General features: G+C 31.8%; 1 protein-coding gene across 7 annotated transcripts in view; it reads left to right on the forward strand.

Moving 5' to 3' along the window:
- Positions 1-8,228, forward strand: part of LOC143072336 (glycerol-3-phosphate acyltransferase 1, mitochondrial-like) — a 36,330-nt gene extending 28,102 nt beyond the window's left edge. For all 7 annotated transcript variants that reach the window (XM_076247227.1, XM_076247229.1, XM_076247230.1 and 4 more), the window contains 4 exons: positions 2,378-2,488; positions 3,930-4,056; positions 6,468-6,536; positions 7,726-8,228. In XM_076247227.1, coding sequence (XP_076103342.1) covers positions 2,378-2,488; positions 3,930-4,056; positions 6,468-6,536; positions 7,726-7,898 — 480 coding nt within the window. In that variant the 3' untranslated portion in view covers positions 7,899-8,228. The remainder of the gene's footprint in view (positions 1-2,377; positions 2,489-3,929; positions 4,057-6,467; positions 6,537-7,725) is intronic.
- The last annotated feature ends 10,328 nt before the right edge of the window (positions 8,229-18,556 follow it).

Consider the following 18,556-nt stretch of genomic DNA (forward strand, 5'->3'; position numbering starts at 1 on the left):
TGTCAATTGACCCCTTAAGGGGTTATTGTCCTTTAATGACAATTTTTCACAATTTGTTCCTCATATTTGCTAACTTTTAAAAATCTTCCCCTTTAAAACTACTCAACCAAATTCAACCAAACTTCAACTGAATGATCAGTAGGGTGTATAAAATAAAGTTTGTGTTTTATTTTCTATTTCGTCAAAAAACATGGATGTCATGGCTAAAAATAGAACACAGGGTAAAATGCAGTTTTTCAAGAATCTTCTCCTCTGAAACTACTAGGCCAAATACTTCCAAACTGTAACTGAATGTTCCTTAGGGTATCTACAGAGACGTGCAAAAAGTATTCGGTCACAATGGCGTCGTGTTTACGTTTGTACAGGTGACCGACTTTTAAATGGCCTTGCCCCACGTCAATCACGTCACTGAGTATTACTGTACTAGTCTTTTAGCGTTGTGCATCACATGGGCTACCGTCATGTGACGTTTGTTGTCGTCTGCCATTGTAGTTTCGTTAAAACAAGTAAAATAACAAAGATGGGTAGAAAAGGTCAGGAACTGTCAACAGATGTCAAAAACATGATTGTGGAAATGTTCCAGAATGGATTTTCTCGACGAAAAATCGCTGACATACTTAGAATTCCCAAGTCAACAGTTATTGACAATGTTCGAAAATTTTTAGACACGGGTTCTGTGGAGAATAAACCCAGAAGTGGCCGACCATTGTTTGTAAAACCACGCGACTACCGCAAGCTTGAACGCATTGTAAAGACAAGTCGGAGGAGCTCTTTATGTGACATAACAAACAAGTTTAATGAGGAAAATTGTGTTCCCGTGTCTAAACGTACCATCCAGCACCATTTACATAAACATGGGTATCACAGATGTGTAAATAAGAAAAAAATCGTGATCCGGGAAGTCAATCGGAAAAAAAGACTTGCATGGTGCAGAGAAAAAAGGAGATGGACGGTTAATAACAACTGGAAAAAGGTTATTTTCTCTGATGAAAGTAAAATCATGATTGGACATGATGAACGTGTGTACGTATGGCGAAAAAGAGACGAGGGGTGGAGACCGGACCTTGTGCAACCGCGGACTTCACAAACTAAATATCAAGTCATGATTTGGGGTTGTATTTGCTGGAATGGCGTCGGTACACTTACTCCTGTAGAAGGCAATATTAATGCTGTCAAATATCAAGAAATACTTGATGAACATTTGTGGCCAGTGATAGCTCGGCATTTTCCGGGAGGAAATTATTTATTCCAGGATGACAACGCCCCTGTCCATCGTGCACGGTCCACCCAAGAGTTTGTAGCTCGGAACGGAATAACCGGTATGAGCTGGCCTGCACAGTCCCCCGACTTAAATATAATCGAAAACGTTTGGTTACATGTAAAAAGAAAACTTCAAACACGTACTGGGATGATTAAATCTAAAAATGAATTATTCCAAGAAATCCACCGTATTTGGGTCAGTATTTCCCCTGCCTATATTCAGTGCTTATACAAGTCGATTCCGAAAAGGATATTAAATGTAATCAGGCTAAAAGGACACTTAACAAAGTATTAGAGGTAAGTTTTTATTTTTGTTGTATTTCATTGGTTGATTTATTTACAGTGCAAGCATGAACTTTACAACTTTCGTTTTGAAATGTAAACATGACGCCATTGTGACCGAATACTTTTTGCACGTCTCTGTAGTTTATAAATTGTATCCGAAGTTTTGATCTATCTACAAACATGGTCGCCATTGCTAAAAATAGAACATAGGGGTCAAATGCAGTTTTTGGCTTATATCTCAAAAACTAAATCAGTAAGAGCAAAAGTGACAGGGAGTCAAAGTGATGAAAAGGTCAAGATCTATCTGCTATGTAATTTTCAGGCTAATTGAGGGGTAAATGTCAGATATAGTTATTTTTTTTATTTACATATTATTCTAGTGTGTAGTTTTCTTTTTCATACCCAATACTCTCTTTCTGTCAATTGACCCCTTGAAGAGTTATTGCCCTTTAAGGACAATTTTACACAATTTAAAAAGAAAAAAAATACACTGAAATTGGACACTCAATCTCTTAAACGAAAGATAAATGCCAAAAAATCAAGGTGAGCGATTCAGGCTCTTGAGAGCCTCTTGTTGAATAGGATTTTGGCAACATCTCCATATTGTTATGGTCTAAACTTTTATTGAATAGAAGTTTGGTAACATCTCCCTATTGTTATGGTTTAAGCTTTTATTGAATAGGATTTTGGCAACATCTCCCTATTGTTATGATTGAAACTTTTATTGAATAGGATTTTGGCAACATCTCCATATTGTAATGATTTCTACTTTTATTGAATAGGATTTTGGCACCATCTCCCTATTGTAATGATTTCTACTTTTATTGAATAGGATGATACTGGATGTGGTGATCAGCATCAGAAGTGGGCTCGTAGTTTATCTGCAACAGTATCCTGGGATGATGATGAAGACAATGAAGCTTTCGATGAGCTAATGCTGAAGGTAGGATTCGTATTATGTGATAAATATCAACAAGTAAATTGATTTTATATTGTTTTATACATATTTAAATGTTTATTTGAACATCAGTTTTTGAAGGCACCTAACATTTCACTTTATAGTTAACAAAGATGAAACTTAAATTCTTATATGACCTGCATCTTTCACTTTGTAAACAACAGTCTATGATATTCGATTTATCTATACTTGAAAAAAATTCTCTATATCTATACTTGAAAAAAATTCTCTATATCTATACTTGAAAAAATTCTTGATATATCTATATACTTGAAAAAAATTCTCCATTTATATCTATACTTAACAAAGACTCAAGAGATGAACATCTTAATAGCTGTTTCTTTTTACCTCTCACGTAAATTCACATGTATCGTAAACCTATGTGCAACCACTATGTGGATTTCATTGTCTTCAAATTGATATTGATAAAGAACTTACAGAGCTGTTATTTCTATTCTATTAATGAATAACAAAGAGAATTAATGAATTAGAAAATTTTTAAAATCAAAATAAAATAAAATTCTGCAAAATACATGAATGATCTTGGCACATTAATGTAATGTCACAACATGAAGTCTTACTAAAGAAAATTCTCAAGCTGAAGATTATTCCAATACTGGTACGGGATAAATTTGGATATTATTGCATTAAAATGGAATTTTGTTGTTGTTTCATTTTCAAATATATTGCATAATTTGCACATTCATGGATATCAGCAAGTCAAAACACATTAACTGTGGATTTGACAGTAAATAGTTGCCATTTGAAAATTTCCAACAAATCTATGGCTTGCATGAATTATATCTTAAATACTCAAAAGATCTATTATCATGCATGAATTTTTTAATTACCATCATCAAGGAAGTTCGCTACTCAGTTTCAAAATAACAAGCTTTTCATAACAATAGTATATCATGATAGGGGAATAATTAAGGAACCAAAAGAAGGAAAAATATAGAGGTCAATGTGCTTGTTTTCAAGATATTAGCCATTGAAATTTTGGCAGGAAAATGTTCTTTCTCGATTTTTCATAGCTTCATCATTGTCAAGTTTAAGTTATCAAATACTATTAAAAAATAACAAAGATTTTATAAGACTTTTACAGATGGCTTATGATTATACATGTAAAAGATTTATAAAAAGAAAAATGGGGGTCAATGGGCAAAATATTTTAAGGCATTCAAATGAATAAAACCAGCGGATTCCGAAAATCTGACGAAATTTCCAAAAGATGACAAGCAAACATCCTTAACACTTGAAATCTTTTTGAACAGGATTATGATTTAGATGCAACTTTCTTTATGTTGTAGACCGTTGAAATACAATCTCATACAAATTATACCTGGGGCAAAATGATACAGTAATTCTTTTTTTTAAAATAGCTGTTTCAAAAAGACATATGCTTAATTTACTCATTCTTTTTAAGGTAAATGTTCATCGTTCAGATTGCTTCAACAAGCTCTTGTTTCTGTACACAGTACTAGCTCCTATACTGGAATCCTATTATTTAACAGCTCTTCACATCAGCAGAGATTTAGCTGTGGAGCTTCCAGGTAAATACAAAATAACTTAAGTATTGAGGGGTTTTGTTATGTCAAAATTTATTTATTGTAGTTTAAAAATACATTTTCCTGCATCAACTGAAGCTTACTTCCCTTTTAGGGTCATTATCCGCTAAGTTTTATGAAGACAAGATGAATGGTTCAAAAGTTAATATTATTATGACTGTGGACACTTTGATGTATAATGAGCTTTTAAATAACATGTATGCGATACTGATTTGAGTTGAGTTCAAATATGAGTTTAGCAATTTGCCTGTCATTATTTTCGTTTCCAGACAATACCTTTTTTATCCCTGAACAATATGTACCAATTTTGGTTTGATAAGGACCTATGGGGTAAAGAAGACACCTGATGAGTTAAGAAAATGTCAAAGCAACAATTTATTGGAATTTGGGCTAAACTTTAGTTTGCTGATGATATCTATTGATTTATGTGCCCAATGTTCACCAAACTTAGCCAGAAACTGTCTCTTGGAAACAAAGACAAACAAAAGATATATTGGTCAGTAAGTGTAAGGTCATGGTTACAAAGCCATGAGAGAAATTTTGGTTGCAGTATCACCAAAACCATGAAAACAAGTACTGACTTTTTTTTACGTCCGTCAAAAATTAACATCAAATGATATACTTTGTCCTTCTGTCTGTCTGTCCATTAACTCTTCTAGCACTGAAAAGATAGTTCTTTGATGAATTCTTTTTAATTTTATGGTTTGTCGTAACAAGAATTACAAACTATAACCATCAGGTTTAAGACATTGTTTTCACATTTTGAACTTTAGTATAGTTGTATTCATTAATTTGTTGTTGGGATTGGTAAACTTTAGCTTCCTTTTGAATTTGGAAATTTTGTGGTTCCAGAGTTACAGGACTTTTGCCTTAAAAGGAGAAGGGGCAATAAGGCCCTTATTTGGCCCAAATATTACTGCAAATTTAAAAGTTATCATACATATTCTGAAATTTGTCATAATTATATGAATTGTACATTTTTGTAAATTTTCTTGATTTTCCTTATTTTTCATCAAATTTTAAGTACATTATAGATTGGCAGCTTATGTGTGCACACAAGAAACAATTTAATAATTGGTGAGATTATGTCAAAACATATAATGAAACCTCTCTTCAATTATTTTGTTGTTTCTAGGTTGTGTAGAACCTTTCTGCAATGGAAAACTACATAAATTCTGTATTTTTCATCGTTTTCATGAAAACGTTTCATATTATGACGTCATTGTGACGTCATCAGATAAAATATCTAGAGTTTTTCATTTATATTCCCTAGCTCTGAGCAATTCCAAAACAGTATGTGTAAATTTGAAATAGTTGTCAAATATTTTATTTTCTCGGGCCAAAACCAGACCTTAATGCCACTACTCCTTTAAGATAATTTTTCACATTATGCATACTATTTTAAACTTAAAGTATGCTCAAATCATCGTGCTTCAAACTTTACACAATTATAGGGATTTGTAAAAGTTTATTATCTGTGAGTGCAAACTATAAAAATGTCTGAAGTTTGGAAACAATGTGTTGTTATTAGTAATTCTCTTGATCATTATGCATGGATGGTCAGCTCCTTTCAATATTTTTTATCAGCTCACCTGGCCCCCATCACTTGGTGTCCGGCGTCGGCGTCCGTCGTTGTTAACTTTTACAAAAATCTTCTCCTCTGAAACTACTGGGTAAAATTTAACCAAACTTGGCCACAATCATCATTGGGGTATCTAGTTTAAAAAATGTGTGGCGTGACCCGGCCAACTTACCAAGATGGCCGCCATGGCTAAAAATAGAACATAGGGGTAAAATGCAGTTTTTGGCTTATAATTCAAAAACTAAAGCATTTAGAGCAAATCTGGCTGGGGTAAAATTGTTTATCAGGTCAAGATCTATCTGCCCTGGAATTTTCAGATGATTCGGACAACCCGTTATTGGGTTGCTGCCCCTAAATTGGTAATTTTAAGGAAATTTTACTGTTTTTGGTTATTATCTTGAATATTATTATAGATAGAGATAAACTGTAAACAACAATAATGGTCAGCAAAGTAAGATTTACAAATAAGTCAACATGACCGAAATGGTCAGTTGACCCATTAAGGAGTTATTGACCTTTATAGTAAATTTTTGTAAATTTTTGTAAATTTTTAGAATATATTTTCCACTGTAATAACTGGGCCAAGTTCATTATAGATAGAGATAATTGTAGCAAGAAGAATGTCCAGTAAAGTAAGATCTACAAACACATCATGATCACCAAAACACAATTTTGTCATGAATTTATGTGTCCATTGTTTAATATGCACATAGACCAAGGTGAGCGACACAGGCTCTTGAGAGCCTCTAGTTTTCATAGTTTTCACATAGGTGAACTTTTTTCATTATATTACACAAAGTTATTTCATTTTCAGAGGACAGCTTTATCCATATTTCACATACTCATGCAAAGAAAAGAGTTGAAAAGAAATTGGCCAGTTTTGGTTAGTACAGCTTTAGCTCAAATGTAACACCTTTATGACATGTAGAACAAAATATGCAACAACAAAAGGTGGATGTTAATTGTATGTGACACATGTTTCTGAGACTAAAAGAATCAATAAATATAAAATGGTTTTGAAAATTCATACAAAAAGAAAAGCAAAAACAATTCAAGTCAACTTACATTGTGAGCAACATCACTTGATTATATTCCCACGTAAGTTACTAATTTTGCTGTTACATTGGTAACAAGGCCCTCTCAATTAAGTTTTCTTCTATTATGACACAAGATGGTAATTATTAGAGATGAAACTCATTTCAAATTCTTGTTATTGACAAAAGTCTGTACTTTGAGAAGGCATCATTTTCTCTGCAGAAATTAATTAATTGACCATGAAAAATGGGTGACGTTGTATTCTTTGTATATCTATGCAATTTGGCTTATACGTTTTGGCTTCAGTTTACAATAAGTATGCAACAAGGTTTTATTTTTATTCATTTTGCATGTTTATACACAGATTATATAGTTTCTGAGATCTGATTTCTGTTTGGACTACATATTTTTGGGTTAACCTTTGTAGAAACATTTGGGGAAGAAAAGATTGTCAAATTAAAACTTTTAAATATTAGACAACAGATTCATTTCTAGGTCTGTCCATCACATCTTGAAATTGATATAAATTCTATACTATACTGGTTTTTATCTATAAATGTGATATGTTCAATACCAGACTCGGAATGTTAATTAAAGGAGATGTGGGGTTAAGGTCATTGTGATAATTTACCAAAAAATAAAATGTGGAGGTGTATTTTTCACTCTTTAAAAAACTGAAATTATAGCTAGCTGTGCATATACTTTAAAAATATCTTTATGGTTTAATTTTATAAAAAAAAATCAGATCAAGATATCAAGTTAAAAAAGATATTTCAATTTTAGTGCCAAAGAATGGCATTTTTTGCACCAAAGGGAGATAATTTGGAGCTTTTTCAATATGAACATTTTAAAAGTCATCTGAGGCCGAACAGAATCGATTTCTTTGGTTGATTTTTGTACAGCATCACAAAATAATGACTAGTAGTGTAATAAATAAAATTTGTAATGAAAAAACAAATGTTTAATTTTTTGCTGGAATTTTTGTACCTGAGAACCTTCTTAATTGAAAAATGTTACATGCTATATTTGTTTTACAGCTGAAAGTGCAGCTCTTAGTACAATAAAGAATGCTGTCAAGGGATTTGAAGATTCCAACATTGTTAATGTGTATTATGCTGGTAATGTCCGAATGATGGAACTTAGAGATCACTATACAGTGTGGAACAAATTAAACTACTATCTAGATCTTTTGGAAAGTCTGAGAAATTAAACTGCTTCTGGATCTTCTCAAAAGTCTGAGAAGTTAGAGGAATACTCAGATGAAATTGAACTAATATCTAGATCTACTGGAAAGTCTCAAAAATTAGAAGAATATTCAGAACATGGTGTTTTATTAAATGGTGCTTATTTGTTACATTGCCCAATTATTTGTTGATATTCCAAGGAATCAGAAGATGACAGTATGGAAATTTTTAAAGTGTTTATCTGGTTCTTATTTGCTCTGTGACAAGAGAGACTTACTTGGAAAGCCTAGAGCTAATTTTCTAGAAGAAAATGATGAAAAGAATGTTGTAATGTCAAATAAAAATGTTTTTTCTTAGGTTTTAGTTTTTATAATAGAAAACAAAGGATATGGGGGAATTCATCCATGACACAAAATCTGTTCATTCACAGCAAAAAAAGCATACATCTCAAAGTCACAGTGAGGCCTTCAACACAGAGCAAAAACACTCATCTCACAGTCAGGCCTTCAATACAGAACAAAAACACTCATCTCAAAGTCACAGTGAGGCCTTCAACACAGAGCATAAACACTCATCTCACTGCAAGTTTAAGACAGCCCCTAGCTCTTGCTTGAGCGAATTTCTTTGCAAAAGTAATTTGGATAGACTTTGTAAGATGTAACACCACCTTTTCTGGCTTGGTCTGAAAAGAACATACTGGAAAGTAGTACATATATAAAACAAAGTAGTTCCTACACATAAGGGTAGATCTTCAAACTATGTAGGATATATTTTAGTAATTAGGGTATCAAATGAAAGGTGAAAGATTGGTGATCCTTGTAGAGCACACAATTTATTGTTAATTTTGAATAATTCAAAAATGGATGAATCAATTCTAAAGTTGAGGGCATATAGTCTGTTTTCAGAAAAAAAGTTCCTGGTTTGGTGTATCCAAAATTCAGGTAACCAGTGCAGTACATATGATCTGAGGTATAAGGACTGGTATAGTTATACCACTTCCATAAAATGTTTCGAAGTGATAAATTTAATGTGGACTTTGGACAGAAATGAGGACCAAGAACAAGTGGTCTGCATCTTATTAAAATTTTAGTATATAAACTGGCCTAAACCTAAAGGAATGATGTGGCACACATAAGTTATCTCAAGAATAAATACACCATAACTTCAAAAATACAGGAGAACATACATATCAAGCATTGGGAAACTTTCACACAGCACGAGAATAGTTGTTTTGATTTTATATTTCGTAGAAGATTCTGTTCCAGTGTGATAAGTTGGTTCAAATATGTTAAAGAATTAACAAAATGGAGGGGGTGACAACAGGAGTGTGTTGCTCCAGTCGAAAGCTGTTGGATTACACAATAGTAATGTCCAGGAACCCTTGTAACTGCTCTCTAAGGGGTCTGTAGGTGGCTGTTACAAGGCAAAATTTCTGTCCCCTCATTTTTAAGTGCCACTTTTAATTCTACCCAATCACTTACAGAACTAACCAAATGTAGAAATTATAATTCGACTCCAATCTTAATTCACTAAGATTGTCAATTTTCCTACCAATAGTCAGTGATATTCTCCGTCACTTCAGCTTCTTCCACCAATAAAACTGAATGCCACAAAATAGCATAATAGAGCTAAGAGTGGTGTTAAACAACAATCAATCAATAATACACCTCTTACACTCAATACAATGATGGAAGAATACAGAAATACACTTAAATATGATTTACCAACAGCAACACCTATTTTTATATAAAGGAATCATAAAAGACTGAACTAATCACTTTAGACATTTCCATGTACAGTCTATTTAATACTATTCAAGATCTGTTCAGTTTTCAGTGATTGTTGTTTACCTGTTCATAACTACAAACGCTAATTAATCTTAAATTTCATTGAAATTTTTTAGTACTGGATTGACAAGATGAAAGCGTCTAAATACTACTTAATTTACCACGAAATGATTTCTGAACCAAATCAACTGAAGTCTTGCAGATTGAGTCTACTTTTATGTTATTACAATAATGCAAATGTTGAAATTAAAATAGCAACACTTTTAACATGTAGGTTTTGCAAATATTCAAAGTCAATGAACTATGACTGCAGGTACAAGGCTAAACAATCTCCATGGGAATGAGATGTGCCAATGCTAAAATATACAACTGCATACCAAATACCATTGACCTTATCATAAGTAGTTCCCTTTAAACAAACCTAAACACAAACTAATACATGTAAACTAAACAAAATTTCAAAGTCAATAAACCATAATTGAGGGGGTGGGATCAAAAAGTCTCAGATGTGCCAATGCTAATACAACTGCATACCAAATATCATTGACCTACCACTAGTGGTTCTCCATAATCGACCTAATCACAAAACTAATACATGAAAACTAAGTGAAAGTTTCAAAGTCAATAGACTATGACTGAGGGGGTGGGGCCAAATAATCTCCATGGAAAGAGATATGTCAATGCTTATATAACTGCATACCAATTATCATTAACTTACCACTAGTGGTTCCCCATAAACTGACCTTATCACAAACTAATACATGAAAACTAAGCAAAAGTTTCAAAGTCAATAGACCATAACTGAGAGGGCGGGGCCAAATAATCTCCATGGTAATGAGATGTGCCAATATTAACACAACTGCATATCAAATATCATTGACTTACCACTAGTGTTTCACCATAAACTAGACCTTATCACAAACTAATACATTGTTGATGTTACTGCTGCCGGAAACAGCATACCTGTCTCGCTTTTCAATTCCGTCAAGCGAGACAATAAATAATGATAAAAAATGTGGTCAAAAATACTAACTACAGATAAATTTCAAAAAGATTTAATGTGTAATAAAATGTTTATGGAATGCATAATTGTATGACATGTAAATATATGTAAAAATGTGAGATTTAAACAATAAATATAAATAAGAGACAACAAATATAAAGACTAGAAAAATTGTGGAAATGTTGGCTACCTAGAACATTCAATCAATTACATTATCTCACCTAGAAATCTTGAATGCTTTAGAAAAATAGACAAAAATATCATTGAAGTTACATTAATAGAAAAGTTCTCAAATCTTTACACATTATGTATTTATTAAAGTCTGAATATAATAATATGATACGGTTATTCAATAACCAACAGGTCATTTTTTAGTTTCAGTATGATGTCATCAACATGTTTACAAAACAAATTGCCATATTTGACATTAACAATAATTTTACTCTAAAATGGGCAATGTGTCAAAGAGACAACAACCCGATCAAAGAGCAGACAACTTTCAAGAAATTACACAGATTTGTGCAAGACCTCTTTAGACAAAAATATATTTGGTATGGCTGTAGCTTTAATCTAAATATTAATACTATATATAATAATATCTAAATATCAATGGCAAAAATTTTAAAGGGAGATTATTTTGACAGTTTTCCTTCATTACAAGAAGTTTAAAGACCTGTTAACATTCTCAATGTCATTTTAAAAATTTATAGCAGTTTTATTTTCAAACTTAAGGGTAAAAAAAATAAGACTTAACACTTTCTTAAATCCTACAATATTTGGGTGACTGTTAACCAACTAGTAGAAAAATAACTTGAATTTAAATTGTTGTCAAAATTTATAACGTGGATCTTCTTTTATATGGAAATCAAGTTAAGAAATCTCAAAAATAAATCATTGCAAAGTCGGATCAAAAGTGCTAAATGCAAAACTATGTTGTTATACAGTATTGTTCTACATAAAGACAATATCATTATTCTAAATCTGGGAGGTCTTGGGTTTGAAGTCAGGCTGGGTCATACCAAAGACTTTAAAATTAGAATTTGCTGCTTCTCCGCTAAGCATGCAGCATTAAGGAGTAAGAGAAAAGACTAGTTAGCTGAAGGGATTGAATAATATGCCTAGGTAGGGTGATGCACATCTTTCTGCATCCTGTCAAGTTGTGAACTTACTCTTTTAATTTCAGGCTCAGCATGTTGGTCTTGTACATAGAAGGGTTAATATTCATATTATTTAAACATGTTCTTGTCCTGTTTATGCATTCAATTTGCTGCTGGACATTTATAATAATAAGCAGCCTTCAATAATCATCATCAACATCAAATCTAACTGAGATGCATATTGGTTGAACACATAAAAAACAAAATATACAATACAAATGTTTACAATAAATAATAGAGCATTTATTAACAAATTCAAGCTCAGAAAATTTAAATTTAATACTTACATGATGAATATACATTCAGGCCGACTAAGTTTGTAAAGCTTTAAATGTATGTAGGGAGCAAACATTTCCTTTTTTCCAATATGACACAAAGAAATAATAAAGCATTTTCCAATCATTTAAAGACCTATATATTTACCCATTGATTCTGATGAAAATGAGCAGTTTGGTTCAAATAAGCTAGAAATGAAACAACAAAATATAATATATTTCCCATTCATTAAGGCCAAACTATTTACCCGATCATGATTAGAAAATACCACATGAAAAATGAAAAGTTTGGTATTATGCGATGTTTGAAAACAAATCAGAAATTGAGTCATTATGCATGATTAAACCTGTTACTGTAAATTTAGAAATTATTGAGAGGTTTTTATTAATGCAAATAATGCATCTGTGTGACTATCACAATAATAACCAGGTGCTCCGCAGGGCGCAGCTTTATACGACCGCAGAGGTCGAACCCTGAACAGTTGGGGCAAGTATGGACAAAACATTCAAGTGTGATACAGCTCTGAATTTGGATTGTGATCAAATTTTTGACATTACATGGGTTTTTTTACACAAAACAAATGTCAAGATTTTACAAATCAATTAAAGATTTCTTCTTATTTAAATCTAAAATTAAATAGTTGACACAGCATAGGTTTCTGACACAGAATGAATGTGGTCTAATGAACTTAAAAGTTTTTTTTTGCCTTTGAGCAATTCACTATGCTGTTGAATATTAATCCTCTCAAAAAAATGTTTGAAGAAATTTTCTTTTTATTTATGAAATCTGAAATGAGAAAAATTTAACCCCCCACCCCCCCCTTTTTTCACATCCCCGTTTCCCTTTTTCCAAAACTGATATCAATTCAAATTTCTAATGGAGTTTGCAACAATAACTACTCTTTTAAATACATCATAAAATATTAAAATGTAAAATAAAGTGCTTGTTATCACTGAATGGTAAAGATTGGTTGGTAGTAAAAGTGAATATACATTGTTTATTGTATAAAACAATAAAAAAAACTTCATCAGCAACATTTTATATTGGCAAATTTCCAATGAAGTTATTTACATAAAGTTATTGGCAAATAAAAATAGAAAATGACATCATAGTCATGTCTGGCAAATTTCCAACATACATTATCTAAAACATTTTAGATAAGATAAGGAAAAAAAGCTTCATCAGCAACATTTTATATTGGCAAATTTCCAATGAAGTTATAAAGTTATTGGCAAATAAAAATAGAAAATGACATCATAGTCATGTCTGGCAAATTTCCAACATATATTATCAACTACTATTCTATACAAAGAAAGATAACTCCAATCGAAAATTAATTGCTATTGCACAATATTGTGCAATTAGATATTTCTTGTGTTGATAACTTAAATCACTGTATCAAGAAAGATAACTCTTACTCTCTGTAATAAGCTCTTTTGTCTTAAAGATGATAATTGTCTCTTGGATGAATAAAATGGTGTAACTAACATGTGTTAACAATGATAGCAGAGCGTGCATAAATATTTGAGATAGTGTGTCCAGTGTAATTGTCAAGAGTGTTATAAAAGTTGAAATTAACAATACTGGAAGAGTATCTGACCTCCTGAGAGCTTAATATTTGTATGCATAGAAATTCTAGACAAAAAAGAAAAAAAGGGGGAAAAGTAAAAACAATCATGTCAACCAGAATTAACCTCCCATCATTCAACAAATCTAAATCTTATGAACTATATAAACAAGAACTATTAGCATGGAGTGAAATAACAGACCTAGATAAAAAGAAAAGAGGAATTGCAGTAGCACTCTCCTTACCTGAAGATGATGAAACTAAGATTAGGGAAAAAGTTTTTGACCAAATTGTTCTTGATGATTTGAAGAAAGATACAGGTTTAAATACCTTAGTAGATTTTCTTGACAAGCATCTGGCTAAGGATGACCTTGCAGATAGCTTAGAAAAATTTGAGGATTTCGAAGATTATACAAGGCCAGAAGGTCAATCAATCAATGAATATGTTGCCTATTTTGACAGCAAGTACAGAAAAATTGAAAAGAAAAACATGAAATTGCCCTCGGAAATCTTGGCTTTCAAATTGTTAAGGAAAGCTAACATATCAAAAGAAGAAAAGATGTTAGTATTGACAGGGATGAATTATGAAAATAAAATGACACTTTATGAAGAAGCAAAACGGTCTTTGAAAAAGTTCAAGGGAGAAGGAGGTCAAGTGAAGGGTGTAGCTCAAAGTATAAAACTTGAACCAATTTTTTTGGCTGAAAACGAGGAAGCATTGTGGGCTGCAGGTTATGTGAAAAGGGGTAACAGCTATGGCTATAAACGTGGAGGCCGCTATAGCAGAGGTGGAGGACGTGGACAAGGATTTCAGTCATCTCAAAGAGGAGCTTCTGGAATTGAACTCTTAAATGTGCTACAGAAAGGACAAATGCCTGAAGAATTTGTGTGAATCAATAGCATTAACATTTACATTTACTTTTACATTTGTTTTTCGGAAAAGGGGCAGAATAATCCCTGTGACCTGAGGATAGTCCAATCCCATGAAGGTTACATCAAAATTAATTTTTTCATTCTTTGTTTTCGGAAAAAGGGGCAGAATAATCCCCGTGACTTGAGGACAGTCTATCCTATGACAGTCACATCAAAAATTAGTTACACCATTTTATTCATCCAAGAGACAATTATCATCTTTAAGACAAAAGAGCTTATTACAGAGAGTAAGAGTTATCTTTCTTGATACAGTGATTTAAGTTATCAACATTAATTAAAATGTCTTCTTTTGTAACGTTAATAAGTCTCATGTGTTAACATCTTGCTATTGTGCAATACTGTGCAATTGAAAATTTCTTGCTATTGCACAATACTTGATATGGAATCCTGATTTGGACCAACTTGAAAACTGGGCCCATAATCAAAAATCAAAGTACATATTTAGATAAAGCATATCAAATAAGCCCAAGAATTTAATTTTTGTTAAAATCAAACTTAGTTTAATTTGGACCCTTTGGACCTTAATGTAGACCAATTTGAAAACTGGACCAAAAATTAAGAATCTACATACACAGTTAGATTTGGCATATCAAAGAACCCATTTATTCAATTTTTGAAGAAATCAAACAAAGTTTAATTTTGGACCCCCATTTGGACCAACTTGAAAACTAGGCAAATAATTAAAAATCTAAGTACATTTTTAAATTCAGCATATCAAAGAACCCCAAGGATTCAATTTTTGTTAAAATCAAACTAAGTTTAATTTTGGACCCTTTGGACCTTAATGTAGACCAATTTGAAAACGGGACCAAAAATTAAGAATCTACATACATAGTTAGATTCGGCATATCAAAGAACCCCAATTATTCAATTTTTGATGAAATCACACAAAGTTCAATTTTGGACCCTTTGGGCCCCTTATTCCTAAACTGTTAGGACCAAAACTCCCAAAATCAAACCCAACCTTCCTTTTATGGTCATAAACCTTGTGTTTAAATTTCATAGATTTCTATTTACTTATACTAAAGTTATGGTGCAAAAACCAAAAATAATGCTTAATAGGGCCCCTTTTTGGCCCCTAATTCATAAACTGTTGTGACCTCAACTCCAAAAATCAATCCCAACCTTCCTTTTGTGGTCATAAACCTTGTGCTAAAATTTCATTGATTTCTATTTACTTATACTAAAGTTATTGTGCGAAAACCAAGAATAATGCTTATTTGGGCCCTTTTTTGGCCCTTAATTCCTAAACTGTTGGAACCAAAACCCCCAAAATCAATCCCAACCTTCCTTTTGTGGTCATAAACCTTGTGTCAAAATTTCATAGATTTCTATTCACTTCAACTAAAGTTATAGTGCGAAAACCAAGAAAATGCTTATTTGGGCCCTTTTTGGCCCCTAATTCCTAAAATGTTGGGACCAAAACTCCCAAAATCAATACCAACCTTCCTTTTGTGGTCATAAACCTTGTGTTAAAATTTCATAGATTTCCATTCACTTTTACTAAAGTTAGAGTGCGAAAACTAAAAGTATTCGGACGCCGGACGACGACGACGCCGACGCCAACGTGATAGCAATATACGACGAAAAATTTTTCAAATTTTGCGGTCGTATAAAAACTCACATTCCGATATCTGATACATATATTATACACAGATTTTTCTGAAATCACAATAATCAATTTTGCAGTATTTTTGTCAAATCTTCAAAAATCACAATAATAAATGCATGCAATAATTTCTGTAACTTTAATCCCATTATAATACAAAATATGCTTCAATATGATATAAAAATATACATTGTTTTTAAAATTTTTTTAAATATGATAATAAATACCTAGATCAAATATAAAAATATATTTTATCAGACTGATGTTGTGACATGGCTAGACAAGATACACATTTTTACCTACTAAAACTGCAACACTTGTACTGTATGTCTACCGTTTTACTTACTTACTACTCCCCCTCCCCAACAAATGAGAATTCTATTAAACAGCAACTCTGCACCTCTTCTGTTTAAATATGGTCCCAATTTCCATAAATGAGATTTTCAATTGTTCCCCCCCCCCCTAATACAAAATTGATTTTCCATGCCACCCTCCCCTTTTTCCAATGAGAAATATACTCAATAACAACACAACATCTCTTGTGATTTTACATGCCCACCTCCACCCAATGAGAATACTTCAGAATATCAACTCTTCATCTCTACTTATTTTGTATGCACCCTCTGATGGGATTTAATGTTACACCTCAAGGCAAATTATCACATCAACTTTTTGAATACTTTTTTAATAATACAATATTTGTTGATCAAAAAAGACAAAAAAGAATGAATATTTTTTAATTTTTTTTTGTGACAATGAACATAATGAACAGACCAGTGTGCTCAAAAACTAAGTTGTGAAAAATATGTAGATTTTTTTAAAATGTTGAACACTCTGAAAATGGTTGTATGGAAAAGACCTTTTGATTTTGTATGAGGGATATATACAAATCAGCCTGTCTGTCTCTGTGTCTGCTCTGACGATGAATGTGTATCAAGATAAAAATTGAAGTAACCAAAACTTTATGACAAACTAACAAACAGGATACAGGACATACTAACAAGAGGACAAATAGATGCAAAAACTAGGAAACATAATGGCCCCCTTTTTTTAATGTAGACTGTATGAAAATGTGTAATTAACATATTCAAAGGTAACAGTCAATCACATTTAACAACAGTTTCTTTTAATAATGAAAGACCATAAAAGTTAAGCACTGACCAGCAGGTAACATAAAACAAAGTAAAGCTATCAGAAAAATAATGTTTAAAAAATGTTAAAAAAAAAAACACAATTAAGTATAGAGATTCAGCATGATAGAATATGCCATTTATGATATTTACATTTTGATGTATAACAGAAAATTGTATATATTGAGCCACATCATTTCTTTAAAAACTTATTTCCCAGTAGAAATATCTTTTTCTTTTACTTTTCTTATATAGTGCTTAAAATTATTGGTTTTTAGAGTGGTAAATACGACTGGTTCTACATATACACGTTTTTTTTCTTCAATTTTGATTAAGTTCCATCATATACCATTTAATGGTAATATTAGCAATATCACAATGGTAACAAAACAAATGACAATAGGTATTTTTTTGGTTTTAAAATTTGGTTTTTGAAGTTCGATATTTGGTGGATACTAATTTCATGGATTTTACTAGAACAAGGGTACCACAAATTTAAACGTCAAACGAAATACAAGTTTTCGTAAGGAATGTATGCAGACTTTGCCAAAATCATCAATTCAAATATCCACAAATATGCAAGTTTTCTTCAATCCACGAAAATTGGTACCCATAAAAATAAAATCCACATTATTTTACTTTGATGTTATTTAGTAAGCATCTATTATGAGTACAATTTAGAAAAGTTATCTATTTGGTATTTTCCCCAGATATGACATAGATGCCAAAAATGAACATGCTTAAAATATCAATAGGTTAACAAAACCCTATACACAATATAAGAATCACCCCATTCATCACAGACTAAATACATTTCTAAATTGAAATGCAATACACATTTTAATTTAAAATTAATAGCACTGCAAGTTAGGGATGACATCAAAAGTTCAATGTAGGAAAAAATTCGTAAGGGTTTCATGGAACCCAGTGTCTCGCCTACTTTTGCTGTTAATCGCAGACTCAACAAAAATGAGGAAAAACATCAATAAAAATTTCCCTCTCGATACTGTCTTTTGATTGAAAGAAGCTTCCAAGTTTGGTAAAAAATCCAGGATAGTTTATGAATCTAATAAATGTTTTATAAACTTTAACTGCAAACTGTATGTAATGTTAACTGGAAGAAAAACTAAGTCCATTTATAAGTAAAATACGGAAAAAGTGAATTTTTTTTTTGCAAAATTTACTTCTGAATAATATCTTTTGATCAGAAACAAGCTTTGGT

This window comes from Mytilus galloprovincialis, chromosome 4 (genome assembly GCF_965363235.1).
Source record: "Mytilus galloprovincialis chromosome 4, xbMytGall1.hap1.1, whole genome shotgun sequence".
NCBI lineage: Eukaryota > Metazoa > Mollusca > Bivalvia > Mytilida > Mytilidae > Mytilus > Mytilus galloprovincialis.